The sequence below is a fragment of the Dictyostelium purpureum genome, assembly GCF_000190715.1.
Source record: "Dictyostelium purpureum unplaced genomic scaffold DICPUscaffold_333, whole genome shotgun sequence".
NCBI lineage: Eukaryota > Evosea > Eumycetozoa > Dictyosteliales > Dictyosteliaceae > Dictyostelium > Dictyostelium purpureum.
Genome location: NW_003519669.1, coordinates 18,762 through 35,510, shown reverse-complemented (window position 1 = coordinate 35,510; position 16,749 = coordinate 18,762). Strand labels below are relative to the sequence as shown.

At 24.2% G+C, this 16,749-nt stretch overlaps 5 protein-coding genes across 5 annotated transcripts; 4 read left to right on the top strand and 1 right to left on the bottom strand.

Annotated features, from left to right (window-relative positions):
• On the top strand, positions 1–1,851 carry DICPUDRAFT_99299 (uncharacterized protein). The gene is made up of 3 exons (XM_003292267.1): positions 1–276; positions 347–1,161; positions 1,228–1,851. Exons 1-3 carry the CDS (start codon positions 213–215, stop codon positions 1,744–1,746), a joined length of 1,398 nt encoding a protein of 465 aa, XP_003292315.1. The 5' UTR covers positions 1–212; the 3' UTR covers positions 1,747–1,851.
• Positions 1,852–1,976: 125 nt separating this feature from the next.
• Positions 1,977–2,708, bottom strand: DICPUDRAFT_40321 (uncharacterized protein; the record flags this gene model as incomplete). Its single annotated transcript, XM_003292261.1, has 2 exons — positions 1,977–2,203; positions 2,273–2,708. 2 exons carry the CDS (start codon positions 2,706–2,708, stop codon positions 1,977–1,979), a joined length of 663 nt encoding a protein of 220 aa, XP_003292309.1.
• Positions 2,709–3,414: 706 nt separating this feature from the next.
• On the top strand, positions 3,415–5,578 carry DICPUDRAFT_157015 (uncharacterized protein; the record flags this gene model as incomplete). The annotated part of the gene is made up of 7 exons (XM_003292266.1): positions 3,415–3,679; positions 3,761–3,842; positions 3,941–4,286; positions 4,361–4,541; positions 4,604–4,708; positions 4,787–5,053; positions 5,394–5,578. The coding sequence occupies 7 exons, from the start codon at positions 3,415–3,417 to the stop codon at positions 5,576–5,578; spliced, it is 1,431 nt and encodes a 476-aa protein (XP_003292314.1).
• A 2,191-nt stretch (positions 5,579–7,769) lies between these two features.
• DHKI (uncharacterized protein) lies at positions 7,770–12,619 on the top strand (the record flags this gene model as incomplete). Its single annotated transcript, XM_003292265.1, has 2 exons — positions 7,770–8,539; positions 8,620–12,619. 2 exons carry the CDS (start codon positions 7,770–7,772, stop codon positions 12,617–12,619), a joined length of 4,770 nt encoding a protein of 1,589 aa, XP_003292313.1.
• A 438-nt stretch (positions 12,620–13,057) lies between these two features.
• DICPUDRAFT_50342 (uncharacterized protein) lies at positions 13,058–16,502 on the top strand. Its single transcript, XM_003292264.1, has 6 exons — positions 13,058–13,145; positions 13,226–13,844; positions 13,932–14,846; positions 14,924–15,067; positions 15,146–16,093; positions 16,194–16,502. The coding sequence occupies exons 1-6, from the start codon at positions 13,099–13,101 to the stop codon at positions 16,428–16,430; spliced, it is 2,910 nt and encodes a 969-aa protein (XP_003292312.1). The 5' UTR covers positions 13,058–13,098; the 3' UTR covers positions 16,431–16,502.
• The last annotated feature ends 247 nt before the right edge of the window (positions 16,503–16,749 follow it).

The window sequence follows — 16,749 nt, the reverse complement described above, 5'->3', positions numbered from 1 at the left end:
GTAATAATAACAATAATAATAATAACAATAATAATAATAGCAATAATAATATTATTAATTATAATAATACAAATAGTTTTAGTACATTAAATAATAATATTATACAATCAAATTTTTTAGATGATGTCAGATCATTAATATGGTTTAGTTATAGAAAAGATTTCCCACCAATAGAAAACACAACAATTACAACAGATATTGGTTGGGGGTGTATGTTAAGAACTGGTCAAATGATTTTAGCAAGAGCATTATTAAAACATGTTTATCCAGATAATGGTAAATTTTTTAAATATTATATTCATAATTTTTAAAATAAAAATAATTAATTTTTATTTATTTTTTAAAGTTATAATTAATCATCAAGAAAGGATTAGAATAAACTCAAAGTATAATCAAGTTTTAAAATGGTTTAGTGATTATCAATCTAAAGAACATTTATATGGAATTCATCAAATAGTGCATATGAAAAAAGCAATGGAAAAAAAAATTAGACAAAAAGCATTGGAGAACTATGCTCGTCGTAAACAACAATTACAACAACAGCAACAACAGCGATATGGTAAAAATTCTGTTAGAGTTAGAATAGATAATTATAGTGATTCAAGTAGTGACAGTGAGGATGAATGGGATAATGTCGAAGAGTGGCTAGCACCAACCAAAATTTCAAATGTATTAAGACAATTAGTAAAAAATCAAAACCTTGATGATTTGGAAATGTATGTACCAAATGATGGTGTTATCTATAGAGAATATATAAATCAACTATGTAATCCATATTACTTTAATAATTATAAAAATAATGACCAAAATAATCAAAACAATTTATCAATGAATCAATCACCACCATCAAGAGTACCGAGCGAAGTTTTTAATCATCCACTTAGTGTAAACGATGATGATCAAGACTATTACCACTTTAACCCAAATAAATGGAAATCTTTAATTATAATGATCCCATTAAAATTGGGCGTCGATAGAATTAATACTTCATATATACGCAAGTTAAAATCAATCCTTTCAATACCACAAAGCTTAGGATTTATTGGTGGTAAGCCAAAGCAATCATTTTATTTTATTGGTTTCCAAGATGATCAAGTAATTTATTTAGATCCACATTTTGTTCAAGATACTGTTGACCCAAGCTCCAATAACTATTCTGAGGTATGTAACCTTATTATTATAGTTGTTGTTGTAATTTTTATACTAATTTTATTGTTATATTTTTAGACTTTCTGTGGTTGTATTCCTCAAAAAATGTCATTTTCAAATATTGACCCATCATTATCGGTTGGATTCTATTGTAAAGATAAATCAAGCTTTGATGATCTTTGTGATAGATTATCAAAACTTGAAAATGATGAATTCCCAATTATCTCTATATCAAATAAATTACCAGATTATCAATTAGAAGTTGATTTGGTTGAAGATTTTTATGAAAACTTAGCTGGAGCCACTAGTGTTACAACGGCCAATCAAAATTTTAATAATAATATTGCAAACTTAAATCCAAATATGAATACCAGTGTTAAATTTGGAAGCTTTGATACAGATGATGAATTCCAACTTGTAAATAATAATAAATTTAATAATAATAATAATAATAATAGTATCAATAATAAACAATTACCTAAATCACATCAACAATCAACAAAACAGCAAAAAGATAAAGAACAATTTTCAGCAATTTACAGTCATCCTCCAAATTTCTCAAGTGATGATGAAATAGATGATTTTACTTTTGTTTAAAATTTAATAATAGTTGCAAAATAATAATAATACCAAATTTAAAAAGTTTTTTTTTCTAATAAAAAAAATTTTCATTGTATATTAATCATTTAATATAAAAAACATAAAATTTTAAATTACGAACCAGATTTGTTTTCGTTTTCGTTTTCGTTTTCGTTTTCGTTTTTTATTTTCCTTTCTATTTTAATTAATTACAAATATTTTTATTTATTAATTTAATAATTTTTTATTTAACTTCTTTTTACAGCGGTAATTAATTCTTCTTCTGGAATACGAATTTGAACTTGGTCACCAGGTTTGAGGTAACTTGGGCCTTTGCATGATCTACCATTTTCGAAATATAAAACTTTATAATTTTGAAGATCGGTTATATTTTTAATTTTTAAAACAACATCAGTTGGACCTTTGAAATCAATAACCTTACCATTATATTCTCTAAAGTTATATTCGGTTTCAGCTGTAATAATAATATTAAATATTAATACAATTATTTTTTTGATCGGTGATAATTAATGACGATATTTACGGTCTAAATATGCTAAGTATGGTGCATATCCAATTAATTGATCTTCAGAGGCAGCGATTTCTTCATCGTCCTCACCTTCTTCTACTTTTTTAAATAAAAATTTGCCACTTTTTTCACCAATATAAACATAGTCTTCTTTTGGTAATTCTACAATTTCAACATTTTCGGCACTTCTAAATTTATAGTTGCTTCTTGAACCATCGATAATATTTTTAATATCGGCAATGATGAAACCACCTCTCATTGCTACTTTTTGATGTTGTAATTTTTCGATTTGGAAAAGCTTGTTTTTATGTTCGATAAACATACCTTTTTTTAATTCACCAGCCTCAAGTTCGTAGAATCTTTTGCTATATTCTGGTACACTTAATAAACTTTTGACATTGTTATTGATTAAACAACGAGTTAATGAATTAAATTGAGCTAATCTATTCATCTTGATTGATATTATTTATTATTTATTATTCCAAAATAAAATGAAAAGAAATTTAAAAAAAATGAAAAAAAAGTAAAAAAAAATAAAAAAAATAAAAAAAAAGTAAAAATAAAAATAAAAAAAAAAAATAAAAAAAAAAATAAAAAAAAAAATTATATATAAATAGCAATAGTTAAAAATATTACTACAATGAATATCAATAAATAAAAATATAATACATGAATTATTTAAATGTATAATATATCTTATTATTTACACGTGTGGTGGTTTTTTTTTTTTTTTTTTTTTTTTTTTTTTTTTTCAAAAAAATTTTTCTTTTTTTGCAAAAATTTTTTTAACCTTTAATTTTTAAATTTTTAAAAAAAATTAAACCCGAATTTTTTTAAAGTTTAAAATTTTTTTTTTTTTTCCCCCTTTTTTTTTTTTTTTTTTTTTTTTTTTTTTTTTTTTTTTTTTTCAAAATATCTGTTCTTTTTTGCAAAATTTTTTTTTATCTTTTATTTTTTAATTTTTTTAATTTTTTTAATTTTTTTTTTTGTAATCACACTATAAAATTATTTTTGATTTCATTCACCAATCAATCTTTTTATTTTTTGTAAAAATCTATTTATTTTATTTTACTCCATTTTATTTTATTTTATTTTATTTTTTTTTTTTTTCATCATATGTATTAAGTCTAAATATTAAATGTATACAATAGATATAAATGATAACCAATACAAAAAATAATTATGGAAGATCTATCAATGTTAGTGGTAGTGACACAGCAGCAGATAACAATAATCAAGAAGAAAAAAATATATTTGAAAGATGTTTAAAAATTGACGAAGATGATTTAGATTATGAAGAGGATAAACCACAAAGCCACAATCAAAACAAATATAAAGAATTAGTTCATAAAAATAGAAATCACACAAATGACAAAAATAATAAGAATCAACAAAATAACAATAGCAATATTAATAACGATAGTCATAATGAAAATATAAAAATTAAAAAAAAAAAAAAAATTATAAAGAAATCAAACAGTTTTTATTTTTTTAATAATAGAGTCGTAACAGGGCCTGATAAAGTATTTTTTTTCATATCAAATGTATTTTTAGTTGTACCCGCATTACTGTTTATAATTATATTGTAAAGTAGTAGTAATTGTAGTTAATATAAAACCAAAGTATAAAATAATTCTAATTTTTTTATTATTTTTAATAAATATCAATTCGATAATTATTTAGGGTCCCAATAAGCTCAGAAATTTCAAGTGCTTTAGAAAAATTCAATTATGTTGTATCCATTTTCTTTTTATTTTTTACTTTGTATTATTTATATTTGGCTGGATTTATTGATCCAGGAATTCTCCCAAAGGGGGCAGTGACACACCAATCATCAAACAATCAATCAAAAACAACCTTGTCATCATTTACTCAAAAACAACCTCAATTACAACCACACCAACAGCAAAAACAATCATTAAGTCCTCAAAATGAGGGTAGTAAATTAAAACAGTTTCTAACAAGACAGAGAGAATTAGAATCAAAAAGAGATATTAACTATAGTAAATTTAATAATTTAAGAGAATCAGTAAATAGTATCGAAACAAATTTATCAACTTATCAAGTGTTTGTGATGATAGCAATGGTGAATTTATTGTAGAGATGGAGGAGGGCACTTATAGACAGCACGAAAATCAAACAGAGGAATACCCAGAGGAAGAAGACGAGGTGGAGGTAGAAAGAGAAAGAAAAGTAAACGATAATGAAAAATATCAAAAAGACGAAAAACTATATCAGGAAATTATAATTAAAGATTATTTTAAATTAAAATTAAAATATTGTGGTATGTACACTCATGGTAATAAACCTAAAAACATAATTAAATATTAATTGTTTTCTTTTTAGAAACCTGTGATATATTTAGACCACCAAGATCATTTCATTGTTCAACTTGTAATAACTGCGTTCAAAATTTTGATCATCATTGTGTATGGATTGGTAATTGTATTGGTAGGTTGCAGTTTAATAACTTAGCGCTTTTTTATTAATTAATAATTATTAATTATTAATTTTTTTTTTTTTTTAAAGGTCAAAGAAATTACAAATATTTTTTATTTTTTATTTTTTCAACATTAATTTATTCAACTTATATTTGCGTAATGTCAATAGTATTTATTGTTCACCATGTAAATAGTTTTATTAGTAATAATAGTAATAATGGCGGTAGTGATGGTAATAATAGCAGTGGTAGCAGTTTAAATAGTGACAGTATCAGTAATAGCAGTAATAACCTTAATGAAAGATTCGAAAAATCTTTAGATAATATTTTATTAAGCCTCCATACAAAAGTGGGTGGTGTGTGGTATGTAAATCAAATTTTACTTTTTTCTGATTTTACTTTTTTTTTTTTTTAATTTGTTTTGTTTTATTTATTTTATTTTTTAATAATATTAAGATTAAATTCAATTCAACAATTTTTAATAATATTAAGATTAAATTCAATTCAACAATTTTAAATATTGCTTTGTTTTTTTTTTTTGCAACCACACCCAAATTAGTGGTTTGTTGTTTTTTTTTTTTCATTTTTTTTATTTCATTTTTTTTTTTTATTTAATTTAAAAAAATCTCAAAAAAATTAATCTAACACTATCATTTTTTTTAAATAGTTTGTTTTTAATTATTTTTAGTTTTATAGTAGTATTGGGATTGCTTTTATTAAGTAGTTATCATGCTCAATTAGTTTTAGCTAACAAATCCACAATGGAAGATTATAAAAAACACTTTGAAAATCAAGCAAACCCTTTTGATAAAGGAAAGCTAAATAATATTTTAGAGCGATTGTTCTTATCAAAGAAAATTTCATTTTTAATAAAACATTAAATAATAATAATAATAAAATTTTATTAAAACAAACATTATAATACGCAATAACAAAGCATCTTCAATATCAACATCGCTATCAGCATCACTAAAAACATCTAAAATAAAATAATAATTAAATAATAAACAATATTTTTTATTTAAATTAAATAGTTAATCAAATTAATAAAGATATTTTTATTAAATTTAATTAATTATAATTTATAATAATATTGATCAAACTTTAAAGAATGTTTCTTTTTTGGTTTGTATCAGTAGAGGTTTGTGTATTAGGGGGGGGTAGTATTTATTATGGGCACTTGGCGATGTTAAGGGAGGGGGTTTATTCAATTATTTAAATTAAAAGTAAATATTATTTTTTTTTTAACATATGTTTTTGTTTGTGTGTGTTTTATATATGTAAATATAAAATTTAAATTAAAATACCAATAAAACAAATTTTGATATTTATTTTGTTAATTTTTTTTTTTTTTTTGGATAAATCATTTTTTTTATTTTCTTTTATTTTTTATAATTTATAATTTATAAATTTTTTCTAAATCTTTTTTTTTTTTTTTTTTCATTTTTTTTAAAAATATCATATTTAAAAAAATCTTTTTGTTTTGTGATTAGGGCAAGAGTGTAAACCTAGAGCTTTTTTAAATGGTATATTTACAAAAAGTTTTTTCATATAATTTTTTTTTTTTTTTTTCCTTATTATTAAAAAATTAAAAAAAAAAAAATGATAATCAATATTATTTTTTTGATTACACAAACGCACTTTCCTTAAACAAACACACATACAAACACACACACACACACACACACACACACATAAACATCAGAATAAATACATAAAAAACTCACATTCGTTCATCTCACTCACATTCACACATTCACCCAAATTTGATTATAGTAATAACAATAAATACTGTTAATAATATTATTTGTTATTTAATACTTTATAACCAACTTGCATTCATTATACATATTCAAACACATCATACACTTAAATAAATAACATTATTTAGTTTTTGATAAGAATTAAAATAAACAACACACTCTCTCCCTCACTCACATAAAATCACACATTGTTCAGTAATCAATTAACGGTTGTATCTAAATAATTTTAATTTTATTAAATAAAAAAAAAATTAACACACAACACACACTCAAAAAAAAAAATAAAAAAATATTTTTATTTTATTTATTTTAATTATACCACTTTTTTTGTTTGTTGTTTATTTTTATTTCTTTTTATTTTTATTCTTTTTTTCTTTTCATTTAATTTATTATTATTTTTAAATAAATATTTGTTTGTTGAAATTAAACAACCACAAACAACATTGCACTATTTTTTTAAATAATAAATTACTTTGTTATTTCTCTGCAACAAATATTAAAAGTTAACTTTCAATATTGGTCTTTAATTATTTAAACTAACCATTGATAGAGAGAATTATAAATCATATTAAATAAATCAACAAAATAGTAATAAAAATATATAATTATAAATATATACAATTATAAAAACACACCACCCACCCACAAGAAAAAAAAAATATTTATAGATTTTTTAAAATTGCAATTTTAAAAAATAAACAACTTTTTTTTTTTTTTTTTCATTCATAAATCTCACTGTATTTTTTAATCAATTCATACACTTTTTTTTTATTACACAGACACACTGGAAATAGATGTTTATTTTTTATAATTTCCTTAATTAAAAAAATAATAATAAAGAAAAACATATAGAGACTAATATTATATATGTATATAAATAGCTTATATATATATATATAATTCTAAATATATGTATAATAATATTTAAATAATATTTTTTAAAATAATTTTAATATATATTTTTTGTAATAATTCTTTTTAAAAAATTTTTTTTTCATTCAATTTTTTTTTTTTTTAAATTTTAATTTTGTAAATAGTAGTAATAGTAATAGTAATATTTTTGTGTTGTTTATCTAAAAAAAGGAATAGGAAATAATAATAATTCTATTCTTAATCTATTTATATTTATTTATTTTAATATTATTTATTTATTTATTTTTAAACATTATTCATTTGTAAAATACAATCAATTATTATTTTTATTTGTTTTAAACATACAACTATAATCAATAACAAAATCATCCAACTACAACAACAACAACAACAAAAATAATAATAATCAATACACTAAATTTAAAATATTTTTAAAATGATTTACTTAAAAATATTAGGACAATTAAATAAAGGAATTTGGCTTTTTGATATATTTAAAAAAATATTAGTTTGGAGTAACCAATCAAGTAAGAAATATAGAAATATAGAATCAATTACCAAATTTTTCAATGATGGTGAACTATTAAATGATATAAAAAATGGAAAATCAAGAAATGAACAATGGACAACTGTTTATTTAGAATTTGACAACAACGACGATTTAAATTCAATAGAAACTATGAAACAAGTAAATTTAAAGTTTTCAAGTGTCCAAATTACCGATATGGATGCTAGGCAATTATTTTTAGATACAAATATTAATTTATTAGCCGAACCAGAATTAAATTTCTTCGATCAAAATGGTAATAGAGTTTTATTATTAGTAGAAGAATTAGAAGAAGCCTCAAAATCAACACTAAACTCACCATTGAACTACTCTTTCGATCATAATAGTACACAAAGCAATTATAGTACCACAAGTTTAAATCATCAAAATTTAAGCAATATAAATTCATATGTTGGCTCTTGGGAATGGAATGTAATACACAATACTACTAAAGCCTCAAATCAGTTCTATAAAATCATTGGCATCGAAAATGACATCACTAATAAGCCACTAGCATTTGTAGATTTTATAAACAGGTTGGGAATTCAAGAAATTGAACCAATAATTAACAATTGTATAGAATCAAACATTTCAACTTTTGAATACTCTTTAAAAGTCAATAGAAAAAATGATAATACAATAAGATTTATACAATTAAAGTAATTAAAAATAAAAATTTGGAAAATAAATGCAAATTATAATATAAAACTAACTGCTATTTTTTTTTATAAAAACTTAGGGGTGAAATAATTAAAAAAGAAAATAAAGTTCATAAAGTTTTAGGTTTTTGTCATGATTTTAGCGATATCCAAGCTGCTAGAGATAAATTAGAAGAAGAAAGTAAATTTGTTGAAGCTTTAATTGGTTGCTTAAAAGCTGGTATTATTGCTGTTAATTCTAATGGGGACCTAACCCATTTTAATAAAACTGCACAAGATTTACATGGCCTTGAGCTTACCGAAAAAACAGACAGAAAACAACTATTAGATTCAATTTTTAAATGCTACCGCTCACCATATGACCATCAACTTTTAGATAAAAATAGTACCCCAATTCTTAAAGCATTAAATGGCGAATCAATTGCTGATCAAGAAATTATTTTAGCACCACTAATTTTTAATAATAATGGAACAACTCCAATTACTCCAAGTGTTCAAAGAAGACAAAGAGCTTTTTCAAACAGTTCAAATAACAATAACAATAGCACAAGTAACAGTCCATTGAATTCAAGTAATAACAATAATATTTCAAGTTTAAATAGTAGCAATACAATAAATAATAATACACCAAATTCCACAAGTAATAATACACCAAATTCTTCAACACCAAATAAAATGTCTTTAAATATTAGTAATATTGTAAATAATAATGGTTTAAATAGTAGTGTAAATAATATTAGTAATAATAATAGTAGTGGTAATAATAGAGATGGTAGTAAAACTTTTAGAGCCAAAACAAATCAAATTAAAATTAATGAAAATGAATATTTGGTATTAGCAAGTGGTCAAGAAATTGTATCAAGAGATGGTAAAACTATTGGTGCTGTTGTTGCACTCCATGATATAACAGAAAGAAAGCGTAGTGAGGAGGTACTAAAGAAAGCAACTGAACAAGCCCAAGAAGCCAATCAATTAAAAAGTGAATTTTTAGCAAACATTAGCCACGAATTACTCTCTCCAATGAACTCAATTATAGGTATGGTAGGACTATGTCTTGATGTTGCACCAAAGAACCTTAAAGAAATGTTAAATGATGTTGTAGAAAGCTCAAAGATTCTTCTCGAACTATTACATCAAATTTTAGATTTCACAACCTTAGAGTCCAACAAGCTTTTATTTAGACCATTCCCATTTAAACTTCGTGACACCTTCAATACTATATTCAAAATATTTTATAGTCGTATCATCGAAAAGAGAATTAATGTTAAATGTTCCATAGATCCAGATATTCCTGATGACCTTTATGGTGACCAAAATCGTTTAAAGCAAATTTTATCAAATTTAATAGATAATGCTATAAAATTCTCAAACTCCAGTAATATAAACAATTTTATAAAGATAACTGTCAAATCATTAACAAATCAACAGTGTGATCTTATACTCGGTGGTAAACCCACTGGTCGTTTAAATTCCCACGATGACTACAGTGTTGTTTATGGTAGTATGGACTATTATGATGACGAATACTATAACGAAAATAACCGTAATCAAAACATTGATGATATGGAGGTTGGTGGCTTCTCTGAAGAATGTGACAGTACAAATTATAACGATAGTGTTGACTTGGAAGGCAACTCTGGTCTAGGTAATGATGACCAAAACGATGATGAAGATGATGACTTTATTAATCTTCACTTTTCAATTCAAGATAATGGTATTGGTGTCCCACCCGAGAAAAAGAACTTTATTTTTGATAGATTTTTCCAAGTAGATGGCTCTTATTCAAGAATTCAAGGTGGTGTTGGTTTAGGTCTTAGTATATGTAGAAATTTAGTTAAATGCTTTAATGGTGAAATATGGTTTGAAAGTGAACCCTCCTTTGGAAGTACTTTCCACTTTTTAATTAGAATTAAAAAATTAGAGCCATTAGTACAACCATCAAACCCAAGTGCTGTTCCATCCCAAACTACAAACTCTCCAAATTCATCTGGTAAATTCTTTGACAAATTTAAAAATGAAATCTATATTCCATCCCTCCCAAATATGCCAGTAAATAATAATAACAATAACAATAATAATAATAATAATAATAATAATAATAATAATAATAATAATAATAATAATAACAATAACAATATAAATAACAATAACAATGGTGTAATTAATTTAAACTTTAGCAACAATATATCATTTGATTCCACTAATAGTACATACATTGGTAGTGGTCCATTAACAAGCCGTATTCCTCATTTTAATAGTTTTAATAATTTCTATACTCAAATTACCCAACAACAACAACAACAAAATAGTCTTAATAATAGTGGTAATACTGTTTTAAACACTAGTTTAAATAATAGTGGTAGTAGTATAAACAACACTGTTATTAATAATAGTATAAAAAATACCAATAACAATAATAACAACAGTAATATTAATACCAATGCCAATAATTTAAATAACAGTGGTTCTGGTACTCATATATTTAATAACTTAACTAGTTTATCATTAAGCAATTTAAAGGATAATTCGCAAGGTCATAATTTCAGCAGAGGTTCAAGTTTAGTTTCTTCACCATCAAATACTCGTTCACCAAAGAAACATGCCTGTCCCTTGGATTTAGTTCATAGAATTTCTTCAATTTGTACACCAAGAGGGCCATTATCAAATGAAGTTGGCTTTAATAATCTTCCAGTTTATTCACCACCAAAATCCCCTGGAGGTGCATTTGGTACCCGTGACTCTGGAAATACAATAAAAAATGCTACTATAAACACAAGCTATTTAACAAACTCTCCAAGAACCATTTCAAATGCTCCACCAATTTTTTCAACTAGTAATAACAATAATAGTGGTAATATTAAAGAAAATAACACCTCCCCAACCACATCATCAACAAGTGTTAACCAACAACCTAGTACACCACAAAAGGAATCTGAAGATGTTATTGTTTTAAACAATAGTCTTAATAGTATCAATACTCCAGGTGCAAACAGTTCTACCAATAGTGGTAATTTAACTGGTATTTCTGCAGGTCCAAAGAAAATGGTTGTCCCTCTATTAAGCTTACAATCAACCTCATCATCAAAACACGGTAGACCCTATTCTCCAAAACATAACAGTCCAAAATCACAACAATTAGAAAATGGCAGAATGTCTCCAACACATAAATCACTATATAAAAATATAGAAAGTCATTCCAATATATATGATCCAAAATCATCAAACTCAACACCAGACTCATCACCACCAATAACATCCCCACCCATTCATTCTCCAAGATCCATTTCATTAAATAATACAAATAACATTCTAAACAATTCACAAAGTGCAGTATTATCCAATAGTAATATTGCACCATCGACACCAAACCAATCACACCTCCATCATAATGTATTGTTGGTAACATCAAATATAGCAGCAGCTCTTGTGGCCCAACAACAATCATCGAGCACCACCACTACCCCACAAATTCAATCTCCACCCTTCCTTTCCGGTTTAGTTACACAACAACCAACATTATTAAATGATCAACAGATGAACTCATCATCGTCATTGTCATCATCAACCACCACACCAAACTTTATATCACCTCTACAGGTTGGACAATGTGCAGCACAAAAAGTTTTAGTTGCTGAAGATAACACAATGAATCAAAAACTCATTAAAACTTTATTAACTAAAAAAGGTTTTGATATTACAATAGCTAAAGATGGGAAACAAGCATTAGACTTTTATCACGAATCAAAAGTTAAATCAACTCTATATGATTGTATTCTTATGGATATTCAAATGCCAAATTTAAATGGTTTGGAGGCTACATCTGCAATTAGGGAAATCGAAGCTAACGAAGGTGGTCACATTCCAATTATTGCTGTAACCGCCCATGCAATGAAAGGAGATAAAGAAAAATTCTTAGAGTCTGGTGTTGACGATTATGTAACCAAACCAATCAATCCAAAATTATTATATGAAGTCATCAATACTCAAATTGGTAAATTCAATGATGAAAATCGTTGTGGTGTACCAACCACAATTGGTGGTGTACCAACCACAATTGGTGGTGCTGCAAACACAAAATAATCTTTTTTTTTTAAAAAAAAAAAAAAAAAAAAAAAAAAAAAAAAAAAAAACAGTAACAACAATATTATAACATTACAATATTAAAAGTTATATAGATGGTTATTCCACAATTAAACTTTCAAGAGATACAAAAAACTAAAATTTAAATTAAATTTTATAAAAAAAAAATTTTAAGGAAAACTCAAATAAATAAATAAGTAAAATAATAATTATTATTTTATCTTTACCAACATTATTATTTTTTTAATTAACTAAAAAAAATATTTATCTAAAAAAAAAGTTTTTTGAAAAGTATTATTTTATTTTTTTATATTTTTTTAAAATTTTGATTTTTTTTTTTTTTTTTTTTCATTTTTTTTAAATTATTTTTTTTTATTTTTTTATTTTTTATAAAAATTTTTAGTTTAATCATTTATTTATACCACTTTATTAATTTATTTATTATTTATTAATTTTATAAATTAATAGTAGTATTTAAAATGTCATCCCCAACTCCATCAACACCACAACAACAACAACCACAATAGTAAATATTCATTAATATCTCTGAAAAGCTAAAAAGTTTATATTAACTTTTTTTTTTTTTATTTTTTTTTTTTTTTTTAGTTTATTAAACCCAAAAAAGAATTTTAAAAGCAAAACATTAAGTGGTAGAGAAGTTGATAGACATCCATTAAATACAATTACACCAAAAGATGAAAAAACCAAACAATCATCATTAACATCAAATACATCAGTTAAAACAGAACAAGAAAAAGAACAAGAATATAATAGTAGCATCAATCCATTATCAGATACAAATAATAATAATGCATTTTTTGACCCATTATCAAAAGAAAATGAAAAAAAGCATGATCCATTATCAGATACTATAGCATCAATGGGTGGATTAAAACTTATTAAAGAAAATCATTTAACCAACTATGTAGATGAAAATTTTATGCCATGGGACACATTAAAACCATCAATTCTTCAACAATATACATCAGATGAGTCAACACCAATCCAAGTATCATTCATGTCAACTGGTATCTCGGGTAAAGTTAAAATCCCAATTAATCGTTTAAACAAGATTTTAGAAGAATTAGAACAAGAAAAAGAAGAAACTAAAAGTGCTCAACTTTCACAACCTGATATCATTATGGATTTAGAAACATTACACTCTGAATTATTAAAAGCATGGAATGCTGAAGAAAGAGTTAGATCATTAAAAATTGCAATTCAAGTAAGTAAACCATTTACAACTATAATATTATTTCAATTTATAATTTTTATTAACAATAATAATAAATTTTTATTAACAATAATAAAGACTGCTAAACTTTTAACAGATACATCATTAATTAAATTTTATCCAAGTAAATTTGTAATTGCAACAGAAATTTTAGATACATTTGGTAATTTAGTTTATGACAGAATTAAAAAAAGATTACAAACCACTAAAGATAACAAAAACAATGAACACTTATTAAAGGAACAAGCAAAAGAAACTTGTAGAAATTGGTTTTATAAAATTGCATCCATTAGAGAACTTTTACCAAGATTATTTGTCGAAATTTCAATTCTTAAATGTTATGAATTTATTCAAGGCGATAGTAACACTGAACCAAAAATCGTTATCAACAGAATTAGTGAAATGATTAGAGGTATTGGCAATCCATTAGTAGCCAATTATATTAGAGCTTATTTGACTAGAAGATCATTCGATTTATGCCCAGAATACAAAAAATTCATCATTCAACTCTTAAAAGATTTTGTTTTCACTCAAAAATCAATGGAAAACTCAAAATATTTAGAAAACACTCTTCAAATGTATAGAATTACTTTAACTGACTATATGGGTCTTTACTCACCATCATTGGAATGGTTATTACAATGTTTAGCTCATAAAACAACTCCAGAAACTTTAGAAGAGGTCTTGAGTCTCTTTAGAGAAAGTAAAAACTCTTTACTTTTAAATCACATTATTAGCTCTTTCCCACCAGATTATATTTGCAGCAACTCTACAATGTTCTCAAACTTTATCAAAGATGCCGATTCCCTCTCCTATCCAAAATATCAATTATACAGTACCTTTGGTGTTAATTTAGTTTTAGGTCACCCACCAAAAACACAAATCCTCTCAATTTTAAATGAAGTATGGAAGGTTGTTACAAATTTTGAAAACATTAAAGATTATATTTCAGTTGCCGAAGTTTTTATCGAATATGTTTTAACTCATTGCTCTGTAAGTTATAAATTTAAATTACCACACAATTTTAAATTTTTCACCCACTAATTTTTTTTAAATTTATTTTTATTTAGATAAAAGAAACTGATATTTTCTTAAAAGATATCTTAAGACATATCATTCCTGATAAAGGTTATGAATCTATTCAATCACATCTTCAATCAATTGTTTTAAAAATTTTTACTCATATTTCAGATTTTAGTGTTTTAGTTTCATTGGTAAGTTTTTTTATTTTTTTTATAAAAAATTTTATTTATAAAGTTATTAATTTATATTTTTTAATAATTAAAATTTAGCCAAATTTCTTACCTTTATTAGATTTATTTAATGGTGAATCACAAAAACAAATTAGTAGATCAACATTAGAAGCATTATCAAGTTCAAATACAATTACATCAGATCCAATTTTAATTAATACATTTTTAACCTATGGTAAAGCATTACATGATTCATTAAATAGTTTAAGCTTCCAAGATGAAGTAAGACAAGTCACCAATTTAGTTATCAATTGTATCAATAAAATCGATTTTGGTAGAGATGTAGAAAAACAATTAAATTTTTATGTAGAATGCAGACAAACCTTTATTAATTTCGATGGTGTAAAGAACAGATTAGTTTATGGTGTTATTGAAATTTGCGAAAAAACTTTAGCTTTAGTAAAAGGCAAACATACTCCAAAAACAACATCATTCATTAGAGCTTGTGTAGCATATTGTTTCATCACAATTCCATCAATTGATGATATCTTTTTAAAAATGAATCTCTATTTAGTAGCCTCATCTGTTGCTCTCCAAAATCAAGCTCTTTCTCAAGCTGATGCTTTATTAAAAGCTGCTATCACTTTTATTCAAGAAATTCCACCAATCCTCGAATTTAAACAAGTTAAATCAACTGAAGATTGGACCATCTCTTATATATCATCATTCATCTCATTATTAGTTGTTGCCCCAGGTCACCCTGAAAATGGTCCATTCTATTTAGTTAAAGCTCTTCATAAAGTTATTAAAGAATATACATGGGAATCAGGCTCAACTGCCAAAGCCAAAATCTTTATTCAATTGTTAGCTTTATGTTCAAGTTGGTCTCAACAACAATTGCCATATCATATCGATAAAGTTGAATCAAACGATCAACTTTTCACTGAAGATCCAGAGTTTACAACTGAATTAACAGAACTTTATAACTCTTTAATTAAAGAAATCTTATCTGAATTAAATAACTTAAAAGATGAACCAGATAATTTAGTAAGTTTTAAAAATAATAATAATATTATGCAGTTGTTTCATAACATGCTCAATAATATAATTTGGTACTAATTTTTTTTTTTTTTTTTATTATTTTTAGACCCAGAAAAAAGTTTGTAACATTTGTATCGATTTAATTAATATGCTATTAAATGTTGGTGAATTAAATAGTAAAACCGCTTCATTAATATTTAATTTATATAATATGGCAAAGAAAATAGTGCCACCAACCTCTGGTGAATCTGTATATCTTAAAAATACTTTATCCTATATTGGTTCATTAGCCGATTCAAAAATGTGCCAAGATATTTACAATAAAATCAACTCTTCTTCCTAAAAAAAAAAATCTTCAATTCCAACAAATAAATCTAAAAAAAATAAATTTAAAATAAAAAATAAATTTAATATTAATTTAAAGGTTTAAAATTAAAATGAAAAATATTTCCCTATTTCTTAAACAATAAATGTTTAATTTATTTATAATTATTTTTTTTTTATTAATATCGTTAGGCTTCCTTATATTAAAATTATATAAAACATCTAACCAGACTGGGTGATTAAAAAAAAGTATTCACACGAATTATTATTTTAAAATTTTTTACCAGGACTCAAACTCCATCGTGCAAAATTTTTTTTTTTTAAATTTTTTTTTCATT